The sequence below is a fragment of the Strongylocentrotus purpuratus genome, unplaced genomic scaffold (assembly GCF_000002235.5).
Source record: "Strongylocentrotus purpuratus isolate Spur 01 unplaced genomic scaffold, Spur_5.0 spur5_scaffold_10, whole genome shotgun sequence".
Classification (NCBI taxonomy): Eukaryota; Metazoa; Echinodermata; class Echinoidea; order Camarodonta; family Strongylocentrotidae; genus Strongylocentrotus; species Strongylocentrotus purpuratus.
In genome coordinates this window covers 14,804,892-14,824,471 of record NW_022145595.1, presented here as the reverse complement: position 1 = coordinate 14,824,471, position 19,580 = coordinate 14,804,892, and the positions used below count along the sequence as shown (strand labels likewise).

The following is a 19,580-nucleotide window of genomic DNA, read 5'->3' as shown; positions in this document are numbered from 1 at the left end:
GAATGTAAAACAGATAAGGAGCAAGCGAGCTCCAGGGTCTTTTTGCATGGAAGAATGCGAGGATGAGTTAGATGTATGCAAGCCTTTCTGGGGTAACGGATGCAGGGCATACGCCAAATTGACTGTCAGGGAAGAGAAGGCAATCGAGTACACAGATCAACCACAGCCATTGAGGAGGGTCATTAGCATTTTGCTATCCCCCGCAAATGCAAAATACAGACACACACACACACACAGAGGGGCAGAGGATTTCATCACACGCTATCAATCCCCCTCTCATACACACACTCTTCGTCTCTCGATCGCACACATATCCCGTGCATTGATTGCTTGCGATGACTGACTGAGACGCAGCAACGCTAGGGATAAAATGGCTAAGTACTCTCAGCTCAGTCCCACGCACTGGCTCGGCCGGGAGTCCCTACAGTGATGGTGGATGCCAATAATGCCCAATTGAGCATGCCAAATGTCTGGGGTCATAAACCAACTAAACGAGATGCCTGAGCTTATCTCCGCGTCATCCCATCCCATCCCAGCCAGGCTGCACACCGCGTTAACCACAGGACTTGCCATATTAATGTCCAATCACCCCCCCCCCCCCCCCCCAATCCGACCTGCGCCCAGTCACTCAGCCGTAATTGCGAGTGCCTCCGCAACAAGACAGGAAGTCGTCGGCTACTATTTCCCCAGTCCCGCAGACACATACATGTACACGTCTACGTGGGAGCACGAAAAACAAATTACATGTCTCCCTGCCCCCTGCCCCTTCCCCTCCCTACAGGAAGTATGCATCTGATGTCCCTAGCATATCAAAATGATTCTCTAATTATGTGATCTGAGCTGACTAGGGGGAAGAGGGGCCCTGTCAATTCACACATGTCCTGCCGGGCAATTCATTCAACGCATTTTGCCACTGACCAAGGACAAGAACTACAGTAGCTAATATCTTCAGAAAATATGGATGTACTTTTTCTATAGACAAGGTACAATCAATCATCCAATGATTAGCCTACTGTACACTGCATGTACATTTACATGAAATATACATGTACTTGTACATGTACATGACATGAAATGACATGACATGTACATACCGGTACTCTTGATGCATACAGATAACTACTGTATAATGAATTTCAAAAGCCTCACCAATCACCAGCCCATCCCCCCCCCCCCCAATTTTCCAAATTTCCAAAAAATTGGTTTGCGGTTCCAGTCCCACTACCGCACTAACATCCTGGTATCCAAGTGTAAAATGGGTACCAGTACTACTGGTAGGAAGGACATCCTTGAATGTTTTCAGCATTGAAAATGGTAGCCTACAATGTAGCGGAGCTGGGGTAATATTGGAGCTCCTTGGGCATCTTGCGTGGTGGATATGTGGGCTATAAAATATCCAATATTATTACCGGTAATCATTATCATACGTTTATCATCCAATCATTTAATGACTTCAGATTTTAAAGAATCCGTATTCATCTGAAAAGGCCAAATAAATCAAAGCCTTGCTGGAGACGATACACATCAATCAAGAATATTGATTTATCAACAAGGCAACCTTGAATTGATGTGATCATAATCCCATAACGATATGCCCAATGCCAAGGCTCCTGTAAATGCATTATCGCTCACAATTTTAAGGCAATAACATTTGAGCTTGTCTTAAGTGGCATCATCGTTTATCTGGGCAGAAAAGCAAATTTGTGCGTTCTAGCATTTAAAAGTCAGGAGGAAGGAATAGCCCAGGGGCAAAGTGGATAAAAATTCCCATCAGTCTTGCGAGGCTTTTACTTGAGGCCTGTCTTCACTATCTCGAGATTGCCAAGTATTCAGCTATTTGAACTATCCCGATCGCAAACTACATGTATCCAGCTAATTTGCGTCTTCATCAGACCGAAGTAGCAATTAGAAGGATATTTGGTCAGGATTGTCATCCCAAGATATAGTTTGCAAAATATCCTACTATTTGGCAAAATATCCAACTTTTTGTCCTGTGCGTCTTCACTAGACCGAAGATTCGCAATACGCGCTTACGCTGAGCAAAATATCTCAAGCTAATTTCTCAAGGTCGATTTTCAAGTTTCGAGGTCGAATCTCGAGAAAGTGAAGACGCGATTTGTTACTTCGGGATTATTTCCCAAATCAGATTTGGCGGGCTATTTGGCAATCTCGAGATAATGAAGACACGCCTTTGGACGACGAGGAGCCGGGGTGGGATGACGATGTCAGGTTGCACGGTGTAATGCGATGTGCTAACCTGCGCATCATTCTACTCTGCTGCCCTCAGGCAGGCGATGAGCAGTGCCGTTTCTCATCTCTACTGAATTACCTGTAAAAGATACTCCTTATCTGATCACAATGCAGATAAATCATTTATCTGCTCAGGATCTCCAGGCTTCATTCAACCCCCTCACTTTCCTCCATCTTCCCTTGACAATGTACATCACACCTCTCTTCAGTACATGATCTCTCCCCAATCATTATTCTAGATGTATCTTCTGCTCGCTACCCTCCTTATTCTTAACCCTCATTAACCCTCATTACCAGGAGTCAAATTTAACTTTGACACACACTGGTCCAACTAGCAATGTCCTACAATTGTAGGCCAACCATCTTTCAGATAATTCCCCATAATAAAATAAATGTAGACTAGTACTCCATCATTTTCTTTGAGTTCTATTCCACACATTCACTCACACTTTTTCTCTGTGGAATCTTCCCATTCTCTGATTGATGCTTTCTTTACTGTTTCCCCCTCCCTCTCTCCTTCTTTCACTCTGTTGTTCTCTCTTTTATTCAATTTTCTTTTACCTTATTGCATAGTGCACTGACAAATAACTGATGTAAGTCTATTCAAGTCTTGAATTTTGCTTCCCTCCAGGGCAACTCTGCCTGCTCCAAACCTAGGGGGGAAATACACAGGGGCTCGGGGCGAATTAGCCCCAGAAATGCCCAAAAGAGCCCCCAAAAGTCTTAAAAGAGCCCCCAAATTTGGCATATAGTTCAAAGCAAAACAAATTAAAGAGTGTTATTTACATGCAACCAAGCTTGAAAAGCAGCACCCGAAATGTTTACCGTATTTGCCGGCGTATAGGCCGCAGTATTTTTGGAAGAGAAAATATCAAAAAGTCGGGGTGCGGCCTATGCGGCGAAAGAGTAAAAAATGATTTTTTTTTTTTTTTTTTTTTTTTTTTTTAAATTATTTATGGCGCTATGCCTGGCAATGTCTTCCAGCTCAGTAATCAGTGTGTTGACTCACCACTCGGAAACTACAACAACACTTAAATTTGTCTGTCATCTTTGTTTGAAAGTAATCTTTCTAACAGATCTCAATATGTAGTTTATAATAATAATTCCTCAATTTTTTTTCTATAACAAATGGTGTACCACAAGGTACACCATTGGTACCATAGGTACTCTATTGTGTTTAATTTACATTAATGATCTTACACATTAAGCCTATTACACATTCTTCTAAAAACGACATTGTTACTATTATTTGTGACAAGTTTACAAGCACAAATCAGCGCCTTTAACTGCACCTCGATGTTAAATGAAGGTCCTTCCCCGCGTGGGTTTTCGGCAACAAAACATCAACAACAACCAAAAAAAAAAAAAAAAAAAAGTTTTTTTTTTTTTTTTTTGGTTAATGTCAAAATCGGGGGTGCGGCCTATACGGCGGTGCGGCCTTTACGCCGGCAAATACGGTAAATTAATTTTTCCCCTGTCCAAACCTCTGCAAAAGTGCTTACAAAGATCATGGACCTACTGTACACATACACGAAGTACAGTACATGTACATGTCATGTACTGTAGGTCCATGCAAAGATATAATAGAGTATATCACTTGCATACAATCAAAAAGTGACTAACCATGTACCATGGAGGGGGGGGGGGGGGGGCAAGTACTTTTGGGATGCACTTGTGGAGGCAGTTCAGCAACACACCAACGCAGCAAGCAAAAACATCCTGTGGCCTTTTCTTAGCCAGTCTGGCATGAAATCCAGCCGAGGTTGGAAACATGCTTGAGCAACCAGCAGACAACTCAGGTGAGAGAAAGGATAGCGCACAGATAAACAAGAGGCAAATATATCAAAGCAAGTTTGATCCCCTTGGTTTGAGAGCTCTACAAGTGTGTTTTAGATGCTGCTTCTAAGTATCGGCGTGCATGGTGATGTAGATATACAGTAGGCTTGTGGGTGCACCATGTGAGAGAGAGGGGTGACGACGGATAGTCAACCTGTGCGAAACGTCGAGCCACTCCCACCACCCACCCTCTCCAATCGGTGCTATAGTTCTCCTTAGAACTATAAGCTAAGAAAGATAACCAACAGTCTTTTTCAAGACTACACCAACAGTCCTTTTCATGACTACACACCCTCAAGAAATATTAAAGAGAGTCCTTTTCAGGACTCCTCAATCCTCCCTCTCTCTCTCTCTCACATAGTGCATCTGCAAGCCTACTGTATAAAAAAAGAATTTTTTTTTAAAAAATTCTTTCTCTTCTTTGTTTATTGGTGGAGGGCAACTTTTTCTTGAACATGAAGGCAATAACTTTGGAGACCAACTTTGTTTTTGTTCATCTTATTTGCTCTAAAGTTATAAGATACATTGTAGATTTGTGCATAATTCAAACACCTTTATAAATCCTATCTGCACTAGTTTGGCCAAGAGGGATTAAACCTCACTGCATGGCAACTGAGCTGACAGGTGGTTATCTCATCAAATCAGCTCTCAATTAACATAAGAAAAAGGGGATCATGGGGGATCGTCGGGTACCGCTTAGGCTTTGTTTGCTATATAGTGCAGTCCCTGCTTTTAACACTTGAAGTTGAAATGGGCAATAGTGCATGTACCTTTAGAATAAGATTATCAGACTATATGGATAGGGTCCTCCCAATCTCCCGACGATGACAAATCAGATCAGGGATTCGGGGCAGACATCAATGATATCATCAGCATGACAACATCGTTTCAGAATCGATTGGAAACTTTCCGGTTTTCGTCCAGGTGGGACAAATCATGAATGAAACAAGAAGTTACATTCTACACACTGATGTTGACAACTTCGGAGCACATGTGATGCTTCTGTTCCTGATTATCAACACTTGATATTGATAATCCAATAGAAACAATATTCCTTTAACATTCATGATAAAGCAGTGTTCTGACTACTGTTACATTTTATTGACTTCTATTCTAAGTTTGTCCTTGCTTTAGATAATGAGTTATCAACAACAAAGGTATGGGTAAAGAAATATAACAGGAACTTGAGACTTTCCCCACAATACTAATGCTACATTTTATTGACTTTTTACATTTTCCTTGCTTAATATTTTTCAAAATTATATCTGGAAGGCAGGCAGGGCATAGAAATGTTTTTCAGGGACTGTCCCCATGAAATGTTGCAATAGCAATTTTCTGCTTGAGTTGTTATTTTTCAAGCCAAGCGAGAACATTCCAGAAACAATGCAATTGCCAACAATGCTGGTGTATTGCCAACAATGCTCTTATATTTCCAACGAGAACATTTCCAGGTTTTCCAATGTTTACTAATCATCATGCAAAGTCCAAGGCCTACCAATTGTGTATATCAGAATAAAATCTAAAAACTAAAAAACACTTTTCTGTTTGCAGGGGCTCCTTGATGAAAAGTTGTTTGATGGGGGGGGGGGGGGGATTTTGCACCTGGGGGTGTTTCACAAAGATCTTAAGTAGAACTTAACACTAAGTTGGACTTAAAAATTATGGACAGCCATTGGAGCCTTAAAATGAAATATATTCAAAAGCAGAAATTCAAGTATTTTAGACTTTTTATAAATTCCACATCCAAAATATTAAATCTCCTTGATGATAGAAGATACATGTTTGAATGATTTGAATCAACATTTTATGCCTTTCAAAATAACTTTTACAAACTATTTTCAAAGATGCTAACGGCTTTCCATAATTTTTAAGTCCAACTAAGAGATAAGTTCAACTTAAGATCTTTGTGAAACACCCCCCTGGACATGTACAAAATGTACATTTTTCCTTGTATTTTCCTCATTTTCCTCAAAATTCAAACACTTTGTAGGCCCTATTCAAATCATAGTCACCATCAGAATGGTGTCAATCTGTACCTCACACCTGGTATGAAGAGAAAGTACACCAGAACCCTGTTTCATAAAACTTCTTATCAATAACAAAAGTTGAAAGTCTATGACAAATTAGCTCTCAGCCAATCAAATGCCACTATTTCAGTAGCTTATAACATTTATCGTAACTTGTCATTCATAACAAGTTTTATGAAGCAGGGCCCAGATCTCATACTGAATGAACAGCAAACATGATATAAAAAGAAAGCCCCTGTACATTTATTTGAAATGTGAAACAATCCACTGTAGGTATGCATTCTTGAGGGATTGGGGGCTCGTGACTCAGACAGAGATTATGTTCGCAATGTTAATTATTTTGGGGCGTCTTTCATGTTTCACGTCACTCAAGAGACATCTCTCTTTGTTTTACAAGGGGCTCCGTCACTGCATCAGAAACAGGTGTAAGGAAGAGTGTTTGGTTTAGGTTTCAGTCAATAGTATTATAAATATGTACTGAAGTTAGGAGTTGGCTCTGGTTAATATTCCACTGGGTGAGCTTCATCATCCATCTCCATCAAGATCCAGTGATTTTTAATAACAATGTGTCACTATCTCACATATCTGGGGTGAAAATGTGTCCATATTGCCCTGGAAAATAATGTGTTGATATAGTTTAATATAAAGTGCAAACTCTATTGATCAGAATATCAGAGATGCTATGAGAAATTTGCTACTACACTGTATTTAGGCCTGCATGTAATGCATTGAGAAGATAATTTTCCAAAGTAACATTCATGTCACACATCCCAATTTCCTCTGAAAAGGGAAGTTTCTACTGTACCATTGTCTTGCCTTCAAATTTCCTCTGAAAAGGGAAGTTTCCATTTTCTACCATTGTCGTGCTGTCAAATTTCCTCTGAAAAAGGGAATTTCTCTCAAAGGTGTACGGTACATGTTGATGTAAAAATAACTCAATGAATATTAAAAGAAATACATTTACACATTATCACAAAAGAAGGGTAAACTTTAAATGCCCCAACACGATAACAAACCATAACAATAACAACAACAAAACAAAAAACACAAACAAAACAAAGTCATGGTACTTTTAACATCCCCATTTGCAGGTAATTGTACCTACCTGCATGGTTAATTGGTGATCACGTCAGAAACTCCCTGCCTATACGTGTCAAGATTAAGCGCAAAGCAGACACGCGAGAAAAACCCACCCTGTACCTCAAAGATGTTGGGCTGCCTTGCCGACAACAGGAAAGTCTCAGGGCCAACGTAACATCCGATAACATTACCTGACATTTGCTTTCCCTTGATTCACAAGCTTTACCAGGCTAAATATACACTTGCAACCATATTGATATTACTGTAGCTTGATTTCAAGGCTGAAATATGTGTTTGGGTATGAATCAGTGTGACAGATATAAACTGAAATTGAGAAAATCACTTCTTACAAGAACAAATTGAAAATGGTCTGGATCTATACATGAATATCACAATAAGTATTTATAAAAGTAAGTTTTATGCAGAACATCAAAAAAATTGTAATATGAAATATTGTAATATCTGATATATAAAAAGCAATACTTTATAGAGTAAAAAATGTGAAAAATTAAAGTACAAACTTGTAAATAAATAAGGTTACTGGTAGTTAGTTACATGTATATGACGAAACATCAACCTGTGATATCATGGAATATTATCATTGTATGTAATCACCTGTGGAAAATGTCTAACAAACTTTCCATCAAGCACTTCACACTGCATGTAAAGAAACAAAGAAAATTGTCATGTACATGTACACGTACAACTTACCTGCACATTGTTTTTTGTATTGTCTCCCTGAAGTTTGTTTAGTTTATCATGATTTTGGTCTGGCAATTTGAATAATTTACCATCTTTAGTCAGTTTTGCTTGTGCAATTCCCTTTTTGGCAGCAAGCCTCAGCTTGCTGCTTAGGTCATTTTCCATCCTGGTGTCAACATTGTAAGTTTGGCGAATATACTTTTCCACGCTCTTGAGCGTGGAGCCGCCTTCGGCCAACTGCTTGATGGTGCTCTGAATGAGGCGAAGGTAATCCGTGCTGAGCGTGAGGTTCCCGAGAATTTTGGTGGTGCTTGTGCCGCGGCTGGCACGACCGCGGCCCCCACCCCGAGTGCCGGGAGAGAACTCGGGGTCGCGGTAGGACGCGACCCCTTTATTCATCACCTTCAAAACATTGCCGTCGCGGACGCAGAGTTCTAACTGCTCCTTGATGTCCGCGTGGTCCAGGCCCCGGCCGTGCCGGACCGCATGGCAGATGCGCTTCTCATTGGGCCTCTGCTTCTGCTTCCTGATCTTGCGAATGGCCTCGAGGATCCACTGAGTGTACTTGGGGTTCGCCAGGCAAGAATCACTGTCTTTCATCATAATGACACAACATTGTACTGCGTCATTACCCAGAGCTGGCGTCCATGATAATATTCCACTTTATATAATCCTTTAGAGAGGCTTGTAATCCCCTGTCTGCAACAAAAGAAGAAAAGAACTTCATTAATAACTATAAAGAGTAATGATGACAGGCACAAAAAAAAATCTGTTAATACGTATGAAAAGAATTATGGAATGCATGCATCAAATTTATGTGGATATTTTGAGTGCACTTCTTTCACGTGCAATTCATACAACGACACATGTAACTTCACACTTTCTGCATATGGATATTTATTGAAGAAAGAACTCTATCCATTAAGTCAATCAACAAAAGCTTGACATCCAAATCTGATGAAATAACAGTATCACTGAATGCAACATGAAATATGATTTAATTCAACAACAACAAAAACACATCCAAACGCACTGTTACAACAGACTTGCAGTGATGCGAGTAATCCTATTTAATAGTGCATTCCCATCAGTCACAAAGCTAAACTAGTGTGAATTACTTCCTCTGTCCACACATTTTCATCCGTATTTGATCAGAAATGAGAGAGTCAATGACTCCCTTCGGTTTCGTCATATCCTCTGGAAATTCACGTTCTTCACTGATTCACTTTCATTTGGTCCCACACAAAGAAGATTATCAATTTGGCAACTTTCCCAGAAATTGTGCAGCTTTAATAGAAACTTGCATCACATTTGGAAATGTGGTGCCACTTTTCTTTGAAATAGAGAGGTCGAAATGAAAAGTGACAGCCCATCTTCGTAGGGAAAAGATTGTTCAGTGCTCACACATACAAGTATAAAATCATGTTAACGTTATCTATAACTGTACAAGCCTACAAGGAAGTATAAAAAGAGTTTCAGAATGTATGGATAGTTGGATAAAATTTCTCATAAAAAGGTGTATGTACTGTACATGTGTGTACAGTATGTGACCATCTACTTCAAATGGGCATTTCATTTGTGTGAAGGTTCAACTGAGAGTCTGTTTTCAGGAAGTACTTCACAAAAACTGTAGTAACATGACTTGTCTCTTTTAAAAATTAACATTTTAATGGCATCCTTCTTTCCTTTTTTTGTTGTCAGAAGAGTACACACTTGTATGTGGTTAATAAACACAGGCCTTAACTAATACAGTCCTTGTCAAAAGATGGTGGCAAGAGTTTAAATAAGTTTAAGTTTGTGAATGTCAGTGGTTTTGAGAGCCATCAGTACGGCTAACACTTCTAACAGCCATCCAGCATCCATTATCAGAAACTTGTTCGTAACTACCGGTAAAACTCAAGACTAAACTTCAGTTTTCCAACTACTGTAGAGGTTAAGATCCAAGAATGAGAGTTAGTATTGTGGTAAATTCCTAACAAAAGAGGCAGGCAGACAAAGGGGGAACAGAAAAGGCAGAATTACAATTAGAGAGCACAGCTGATCTGGCGAGGATTACAAAACTTCCCATTCATGACTTTAGGCAGAAATGAACAGTCTTTATTCCTTCTGAACTGCCATGTGCTAGGGGCTGCGACACCTTCATGACATGAAGCGTTCAAGACTTAAAAACTAGTTATTTTCAAGGCAACAAACTTTCTTGAATTGTAGAATTTGTAGAAAATCAGTGTGGTGTCGGGTAAGATTCAATTATTTTGCAGCTTGAAATTTGTGAGTCACAAAATGAGCAAACATTTCATCATGGAAGACAAAGGTCAGGTCACTTCTTCCTGATAGGGCAGTTTGTATTGCTTATTAGCTACAAACTATTTCTTACAAGAATTGTCTTCTTCTTTTGTTTTTAAAACAACTGTTATTTCTGAGAATTTGTATTCATTTAATAAGGTTTAGAATATAAATATTCTAAACCTTATTGCCATTCCTTCAAATGGGCCTAAAATCTTTGAAGAAAAAACACCCAGACCTATAGAGAAGTGTGTAAAACTGCAATGAAGCAAATATTGTATGGGATAGTGGCAACTCTCTACAATTCGCAGCACCCTCCTCTTGCCCGACTCCATTTCAGAGGAACAAATTTCCCAGTGATTTTGGCGGAACTCGATGCCACCCTCCGCCAGATGATCATTGTTATTGCTGGGTTCCCTCCTCAGCTAAGGGGATGTGAGGGGGGACAAAGGATGGGGGTCAACACCTGACCTGCCTATTAGCCCCATGAATACCTGACAATGCCCAGAGAGAACCCTGTTGACAAAGCTTCCAGGTGGGAAGCACAAGAGAGAGAGCTAAGAGCGACTGTTAACACTCTTTTCTCCTTTTCTCCCACTCTCTCCTCTTTTTTAGAGTACAGACTTCCCAACAGAAATCAAGTCACAGAGTCTTTTTCTCCTCCTTTCTCCTCCTTTCTGCCCGTCTGCATTATGTATTTATGTAACCCTTGGAGGACAATGAAAGCGGACAAATCTTTCAATGGAGCCAGGGGTGTAGCAACTCAGCCATGTTTAAACAAGACAAAAGGCTGCAATGTTTAGAGAGAGAGAGAGAGAGGGGGGAGCATTGGTAGCCGGGGCCGCTGGATCGGAGGAGGAACACAATAGACTGGATACCATGGATGCACAGAGGGCAGACAGAGAGCTGTGGACGGGAACAAAACTCAGCTGTTTTATAGTGCGGGCATTTAGGACTGAATGCAAAGAAACAATGCGGACTATAGTATAAAAGTACATTGGGCGCACATAAATGTATGGTTCATACATTGTTTTGGAGGAAAGGTCACACCCCATGCACATGCATACATGTACGTGGGGTGGCCATACATGTATCTTTCCCCACTAGACTTGATACTAAATATGAATCCATTATCAATAACCATCTCACATTAGCCCTATAGAAAGGATTTGAAGCTGCATAATTTTACTTGCTTTTTACTTTAGTGCAAGGACAAACTAAAGTTTGACCTTCTTTACCTGAATGCCCCCATCGTTTCCCCTTTTCAATACAACATTTACATATCATTTTAGTGCAAGGTTGAAAAGTCAATTATGCACATTTAAAAAAAGCATACTGTACGTACAGAAACAGAGGCTTTCTGAGCATATGTGTAAGATGTATGGACACTACCAGAAACATTATAATGACTTTATAGGCCACATTATCAAACTGCAGAGTCTACATGTATGTTGTGTAGGCTACGTATGGGATTACACTGTAGCCATCCGTGTAACGTGTAAATAGGTTCTGTAACTTTCAAATGTATCATGTACATTGTACTTGGCATTCTGACAAAAAAGGTAAGTTTTAGCTCTCTTCCACATGCAATAACAAAAAAAAATTCTATCCACATCAATTCTTTATTTGAAACATGACCCCCTAAAAGGTACTTCAGTGCTATGGGAAATATTCTTTCATGAAGACCCACTGCATAAAGCATATTATGGACATAATAATGTAATCATTGTTACAGTGTTCAAATATAAAGAACACAAGAGCTTTATTTAAAACCATCAAGGATACATGTACATGTACATTGTATCTGTCACTGTGACAGCTGAACACAGTATTGACATAGCACACTAATAAACAGCTGGTCAGTGAGTGCAAACATTCTGCACTGGACATCGTTAATAAGCGAGGGAAAAGTCGCATGTAAAGTACTCTACAAGGTCAGTGATGATTTATCTATATTAAAATCAACTGCAGTACAGGCCTCCCAGGACGAAGAGATACTAGTGAGTGCAGTCTGACCGTGCCTCTATAAAAGACACTCGTAATTAGCCCCAGCACGTCGAGGCTATCGCAGCCGCACAATAAGCAGTACACACATGCCGTTCAAGCATTCCTCTCATTATACACATGACATATTGAACTGTGCGGAATTTGTAACATGAAGAGCAGGGAACATTACACAAACATGTGAGCTATGAGCCGCGCTAAACACATTCAACATATGCCTCATCCCACACTTGCAGCCGACAGGAGAGAAAAAAAAATCATGCCTGCAGCTATGCACTCAGCACATTATAATCAGCTTTGTCAAAAATGATGAACGTGTTGAAAATTACTCATATGTGTACAATACCTCACAGTTAGTTGCTGTTGCCGTGTAACACTTGCATTCATCGAGCTCGCCAGCATCCATAGCAGTTAGCAGTTAATACGTTTGTGTACTCTGACCCTATGTGTGAAACAAAGGTCACGTTTGCATTTACCGACTGCCAGTATGTGCCAGCGAAAATATCCCTCTCTCTCCGTGAGAGTGTGTGTGTGCCGTGTGTTTGTGTGTGTGTATGCTGTGTAAATGGAAGCCATGTATAACTGTCACTGAGCTACCACCACATGCCCACACACAAACTGTAAATGCACTCAACCGATATACGGAGCATGCACACCGCTGGCCTCACATTTGCTCCAATAATAGTACACCTCTCCCGTGTGCTCTAGAGTGCAGCTTGCCTGTGGTTTCTGGGGAGCACTTCCGATTTTGTCACCAAAGACCGCTGATCGGTGATCGCAGCCATGGCTGTGTGAAAACACTGGGCCCCTGGGTGCGTTCAGGGGAGGAGGAAGGCCAGAAAATCTGGGGCAAACTGCACAGGGGATAGCTATGGTAGCTGGCTGGCAGGCAAGGAAATCACTCACATCCACTATCGTAGACAATACAGGAAAATCAATTATTGACAATGGGCATTAAATGACTGGTCTGGCAATACCAATGCCCTTCCCCCTCCTGTGATGAGCTCATTAATTCAGTGCGTGTCAATCACGCCTCCCTGCTTCTGGCTAGCTACCTTTCATTATTGATGGATGTTTGGTCTTCACACGTAATTCACTTAACTACTACCGGTACCCTCATCTCTCTCTCCGTGATAGTGTAACTAAAATGGATCAATATACTACCAGGGAACAATATCATCTGTTTGCACATGTGCATTCTACGATTGATACAAATGTAAATGTAGTGAATAGTGTTGGTCTATATTTTGACAAAAATATTTGATAGTCTAAACTTGCCTGACATTACACCAGTAGAGCATCTTCCATTCTCGCAAGTATATCACATAGTAAACAGAGCGTGATCTTCTCCGTTCTTATTGCACATAAATTCAAGGCTACTTTGATCCTCCCTGTCAGTTAGGGCAAGGCTACATAATAACTTTTTATTTGTTGGGGGGGGGGGGTCCAAATTGAAATTTTTACAATTTCTGTATGCATACATGTAACTCCTGTTTTTTTTTTTTTTTTTTTTTTTTTTTTTTTTGGGGGGGGGGGGGGGGGGGGGGAGGGTGGGGGACTGGGGTCCGGACATAGATTTTGGGTGCCCCATGTGCCCGGGGTGCATGTGAGTGTCAAGCCCTGGTTGTGGAAAGGGGAAGTGATTCCCCTCAAATCAAAACCATTCTCAAGTTCAGGCCTTGGTTGTTTAGGGGGAAAATTGGACATACATTTCATTTCATTTAATCCTGATAATGCCATCTTCGACAGCTCACAGCAAGTGTTATAGAGATAAAAATATACAAGAACCGGCCAGATTCTGGTCTAGGTCAAGTGCAGCATAGTCGTACACATAGAATTTTTTTAATTTTTCAAATCATTTAATTTGATTTGATTTGTATTTGATTGATTTATTTCTGTTTGATTTTCTTTTTCTTTTTTACAAATATATAACAAACAAACATTGCAAATTTACACATGACAAAAGAATATATGTAGAATAAATGAAGGCTGGCTGTAACTAATCGAAAGCATCAAACAAAAGGGTTGACGAAGTATTAAAGCAAAGCTTGATAGTACGACTACCCTCAAAGGATACATAATAATACAAATACGGAGGAAAAAATATTGGTAAAAGGGGAAAAAGATAGGAAAAAAGATGAAAAAAAAGAAAGAGGGGATGCACATCAAGATTCACAACCAATTTTCTAACCCCAAACCCTTCCAAAATAGATAATCAATTGATCAATCAACCAATCAGTTTAAATAATCAAGTTGTCACTATCATATTCCAACGAATTGAAAACTCAAAATGTGTCAAAAACATTGTAGTAGAGGACTTGTTCAACTATAGTGTACAGGACTATACACACATCATGTAAACATATCTTTCCCAGAGCCTGCCCTCTAGTGATTACAGACAGTACAATGATGACAGCACAGCAGCAAATCTGGCAGCACGGAAAATTCCCATTAATGCTGCCATAGATACTGTCAAGTAATGAAAAGATCACTCTCAAATCTCAAAGAGCGATTCATCTGAGCAATACTGCATGTACATCAGTTCTTTGTTAAAGGCCATCTATGTACATGTATCATTTACAATATTCAGAGCTTTACTTGGCCCAAAATCAAGCTCAGTGGTCTTGTAAACATGGCCCAGAGGATTTTAATTCCAGCCCATCGCTCTCTCCCTTCCCCCCTCCCCCCCCCCCCCTCCATTCTGATATTAAAACAGGGGTCTGAATTTTAATTTTGAACCCCTGTGAATAAGATTTAGTTTGGAGCCCCGCAAGAAAGCATGCAAAATTTGCAAATGGTCCTGAAGACATTATAAAAAACAATGCACAAATGCACAATTGTTTGTTATCACCGAAAAAAAATACAAATGCACTCCATCATTGTGTTAATATACAAAGGGAGCATTTCAGTAATAATAATATTGATCATATATACATGTACCTGTCCTGTACCTGTATATCGTAGAACCTAACTTAAAGGTAATACAAAGTTTTGGTATGGGGTCATGAATTTGGTTCAAATGAACATATTGGACGCATATGCGGTCCTACAATATTCAGTGATTGTTGTCGCGGATGAAATCGAGTCTAAAGTTATGAAATTGTAAATAATAAACTCTGTATGTTGTATAGCTCCCTCTTAAGGCCAAGATATAGATTAAGCTATAAAACAAATGTTTCTTGAGTAAAATCTACCGATTAGTTGTTCCCGTTCGGAAAGTATATGTCACAACTACATATTCTGAGATTTTCATGGTCGCAGCTACCATTGTACGGCCGTAGGCGCTATTTGAAATTTATCAAAATTTACCGGGAGCACCTGTAAATTTTTATATTCAATTTTTCTCGAAAGCAGAAGTACTTTAGGGGCTAAATTTTCTAGTGCTTATAATACATCCACAGACGCATCCAAATATATAAAAATTGTAAAGAATCACTATCCACCCAATTTTCAAAATTTCCCAAAACTTTGTATTACCTTTAATATGGACATGTATAAGTTTTAAGTTCTATATGAAGATTGCTGCATGATCATATTTCATACATGATTAATTGATAATGCAGTTGTCTATATGAGATCTTTATTGAACACACTAATGCTGGTACTGCTGACTGACTACACCTTGCCAAAGATGGCAGCAGACCATGATACAGGAATGTATCAGACAGATCTTGATCCTCCAGCATTGGAGTAAGATGCCACAACTGCTGCTAATGTAGTGACAGTGCTAAAAAAAAACTTACACATACATGTACATGTACATGTACACATACATGTACTTGTAATTAATTAAGTCCAGGGACCTGTTTCACAAAGCCCTTTTTCAATGACAAAAATCAGTGACAAATCTTCCTAAACCAATCAGAAGCAAGGATTTCAGTTGCTTAATGGTATAACAAAACTGTCATCTGTCACTGATGACAAGTTTTGCGAAATGGGGCTCTGTTAAAGATGAGCTTTCATAGGTGTAGTCGAGTGGTTCAATCACTCGACGGGAAATGCAGAATTCATGGGTTCAAGCCCGCCATGGCATATCCTTGACCAAGGAATTTTATCGACATTGCTCTACTCCACCCAGGTGTTGATTGGGTACCCGGTAACGTCATTGTGGTTGGATTACCATGTGCGTGCCCAGAAAAATGTGACTAACTGGAATGCTTCCCAGGGAGTGGATATTCGGGGTCCGCTTGCTATTCATATGGACCGCAATTCATTGAAGACCACTATTCATAATGACCGCTAGTCATTAGGGCCGCTCTTCATAATTTGAGGGGGTCCGCTTGCTATTCATATGGACCGCAATTCATTGAAGACCACTATTCATAATGACCGCTAGTCATTAGGGCCGCTCTTCATAATTTGAGGGGGTCCGCTTGCTATTCATACGGACCGCAATTCATTGAAGACCACTCTTCATAATGACCGCTAGTCATTAGGGCCGCTCTTCATAATTTGAGGGAGTCCGCTTGCTATCCATACGGACCGCAATTCCTTGAAGACCACTATTCAGAATGACCGCTACTCATTAGGGCCGCTCTTCATAATTTAAGAAAAGGGTAATTATTCATGTAAGGACCGCTTTTCACAATTTCATAGAAGGTCGCTATTCATAATATGAGAAGAGGGTCGCTATTCATAATACAAAATTGGAGTCCTCTTATGTTTATGAATAGAGACCCTGATTTCATGTCATTAATAGCAATCCTTATGAATAATGAATAATGAATGTGAATAACGAATAGCGACCCTCATCTCACGTTACGAACAACGATCCTTATGAATAACGGTCCTCTATATCTCTGTTCAATTCAATACAATAAGCAAAATGTAAAGACTACTATTGATGTTTTCTAAACCCATGTAGTTGTGACGATAAACAGCTCATCTTTTAAAAATATGAAATTATCCTGTCTTTCTTTTGGAAAATTCGCTGACGTATAGTTTCATCATTTGATACCAGATAGACAAGCATTAACGTGAATGTCATTGTCGTTAGATCAAGAAGGGTTATTTTGTTTCTATGTTACTATTTTTTTCTTCAAAATAGAGTGTTTTAATTTTGTAACAAACCATGCATCAGACATACAGTGTACATGTACATTTATCTATAATTAGAGGTACCGGACTACCGATACACATGCATTCAAGTGAGCAACTCAGAGCCGTGTCTCTGGTTTCTACCCTGCATTTATTTAAATATCTAGTACCAGCACACGAGGTAAACGCAGCCTAACATCCAGAGGTTACCTCGCATCATGCTACATGTACAGTTTACCCTGTTAATTAATTGGTGTCAAACCAGACGACAATCTGAGGTAAACTCTGGGTGACAGTCCTTCCTTCGGAGTGACATGCTGAAATATCAGGCGCATGTCTGCAGTGAACGGGAGGTAGATACATTGTATAGGCCTGCGTTGTCACGGTAACATGTCACCCTTCGGTGAAGTGAGTACGTACATGTATTAGGTACACATGCAGAATTAGTGCGTTTCCGGTTTCTACCATGCAAGCATCCGTTTCTCTATCAGAACGAGAGGAACCTGTAAAATGCAGCATAACCTACAGCGTGGCGGTTGCCCCGCGCCTTTGCTCTTGCTAGCTGTTCTTGTCAACTTTGTGTCATGTTCGTGCTTTGTTCTTTGTGCTGCGAGTGTTTATTTTTATCTACAGTCAAAAAGAGGGTCACACAGCAACCTCCAGATCAACTACTGTACTAGACAGTCTAGCTCGACTGTTATTAACTGCATGTTTGCGCCATGTTCGTGCTTTGCTTTGTCATCCGTCTTTGTCAATTCACAGTAGGGGCGCTGGTCCAATAGTGAGGATCGTCCGCAAACGCAAACAAATCGTGTTCTAAAAAATAATTATTGTCTGCATTTTCGGGGTCCGTTTTTTCTTTGGCTCTCTGTGGGTGTAGGGTACCCGATTGGCATGCTGGCAAACCAACAAAAAAAACGGATTCCGCGTAATAAACTACCCCAAGTTCACCGTCTGCTTTAATTATGGGTTGTCCATCTTCCTGAGGATTTATCATTCATAACGTGAAGGTCTCTGTACAAAGTCAATGTGAAATGCATCAAGGATCATCATCAACGCAGAACCCGTTTTTTGCATCGCCAACGTGCAGATTGGAAATAGTCAAAGAATCGTCCACGAAAATGCAGACGATCCTTGTTTTTTTAGGACGCGTCTGTCCGCTTTTATGAAGACGATCCTCGTTTATGTGGACGATCGCAATCCTTATTCTCGGACGAGCGCCCCTACAGAACTTAGTCTAGTCTTATTCTTAGATTTATTTACTAGACCTAATACTATTCTATCGTCCATTGAAAACTATCGTGACTTGTTAGGACCTAGCTCCTAGCCTAGGCCTAGCCCTAGGCTACTTAGGTCAGGATCTACTTTGTTAGATTCTAATTTCTATTTAGGGCCTAGATCGACAACAACAACAACACAATGCAATGATGAATTTAAAGACTTGTCACTTAATTTAGCACTCAGCTAGTAGAGTCTAGACTACAAATTCTACAACCATCACTCACTTCTGCAAGTACCACTCAACAGTATAGCCAGGCCTAGACTCTAGGCCTAGACCCTAGCTTCTTATTCAATCACTGGAGTAATTTTATGACTCGACTTGTAAAACCCGATACCCAGGCCATACACACACTCAATAGCAAAAGCAAAAACAAAGCAGGGAAACAAACGGTCGGTCAATTCGTCAACTCGGTTTCGAGTCAAGAATTAACGAGCTGGGTACTTACTTTTAACAGATTTGTTGTTCCGAAACATACAAACAATATCAGTATTTACAACTCCTAATCACTGCATCAGCTATCAAATAGTTCATAACAACAGAATTAAAATCCACACAACGGCAATGAGGCATGAAAATAAGATGCGATAATCAATCCCAGTTCATCAACTCTCCGTGACATTGATAATACTTGAGTATACGGGCTAGCTGCTGGCTACACATTAGAGGTATGTAGGGAGAATTTGTGTATGATCATGAAAAAATAGCGAAATACATCCCTGAAAATAGTTATTTGCCGAAATATGATTAGAATAAATGGTTCTTAAATAACATTTGTATGTACCGGTTACCTGTGGGGAATGATTTGAACGAAAATTCTCGATCATTTCGTGATTTTAATGGAAAAACATGAAGTAGTCTTAGTCCATATTCTCCCAACGTGAATGTGCGCCAAAGTACAAAGTAACGGCTTATCCCATTGGTCATTTGCCAATTACCCGTCGCCATGATTGGATAAGGTGATAAGGTTGCGCACTCGGCAGCCGTGTTTCATTCATATGGCTTCTAAGCTAGCAGCTGGCAGAGATAGAGTAACGATAGTATATATTTCTCTGTTGTTCTATAATGTTTTCCATATGAGT

The 19,580-nt window shown here is 40.0% G+C and overlaps 1 protein-coding gene across 2 annotated transcripts; it reads right to left on the bottom strand.

The window, feature by feature from the left end:
* Positions 1–7,778: 7,778 nt before the first annotated feature.
* Positions 7,779–19,150, bottom strand: LOC115921685 (histone acetyltransferase KAT6B-like). Of its 2 annotated transcripts, none has more exons than XM_030979595.1 (2): positions 18,947–19,150; positions 7,779–8,594 (listed from the first exon to the last, which is right to left on the bottom strand). In XM_030979595.1, exon 2 carries the CDS (start codon positions 8,496–8,498, stop codon positions 7,878–7,880), a length of 621 nt encoding a protein of 206 aa, XP_030835455.1. In that variant the 5' UTR covers positions 8,499–8,594; positions 18,947–19,150; the 3' UTR covers positions 7,779–7,877. The 2 variants fall into 2 exon arrangements, with proteins under 2 accessions (XP_030835455.1, XP_030835456.1); XM_030979596.1 differs by lacking the exon at positions 18,947–19,150 and adding an exon at positions 12,529–13,308.
* Positions 19,151–19,580: the final 430 nt, after the last annotated feature.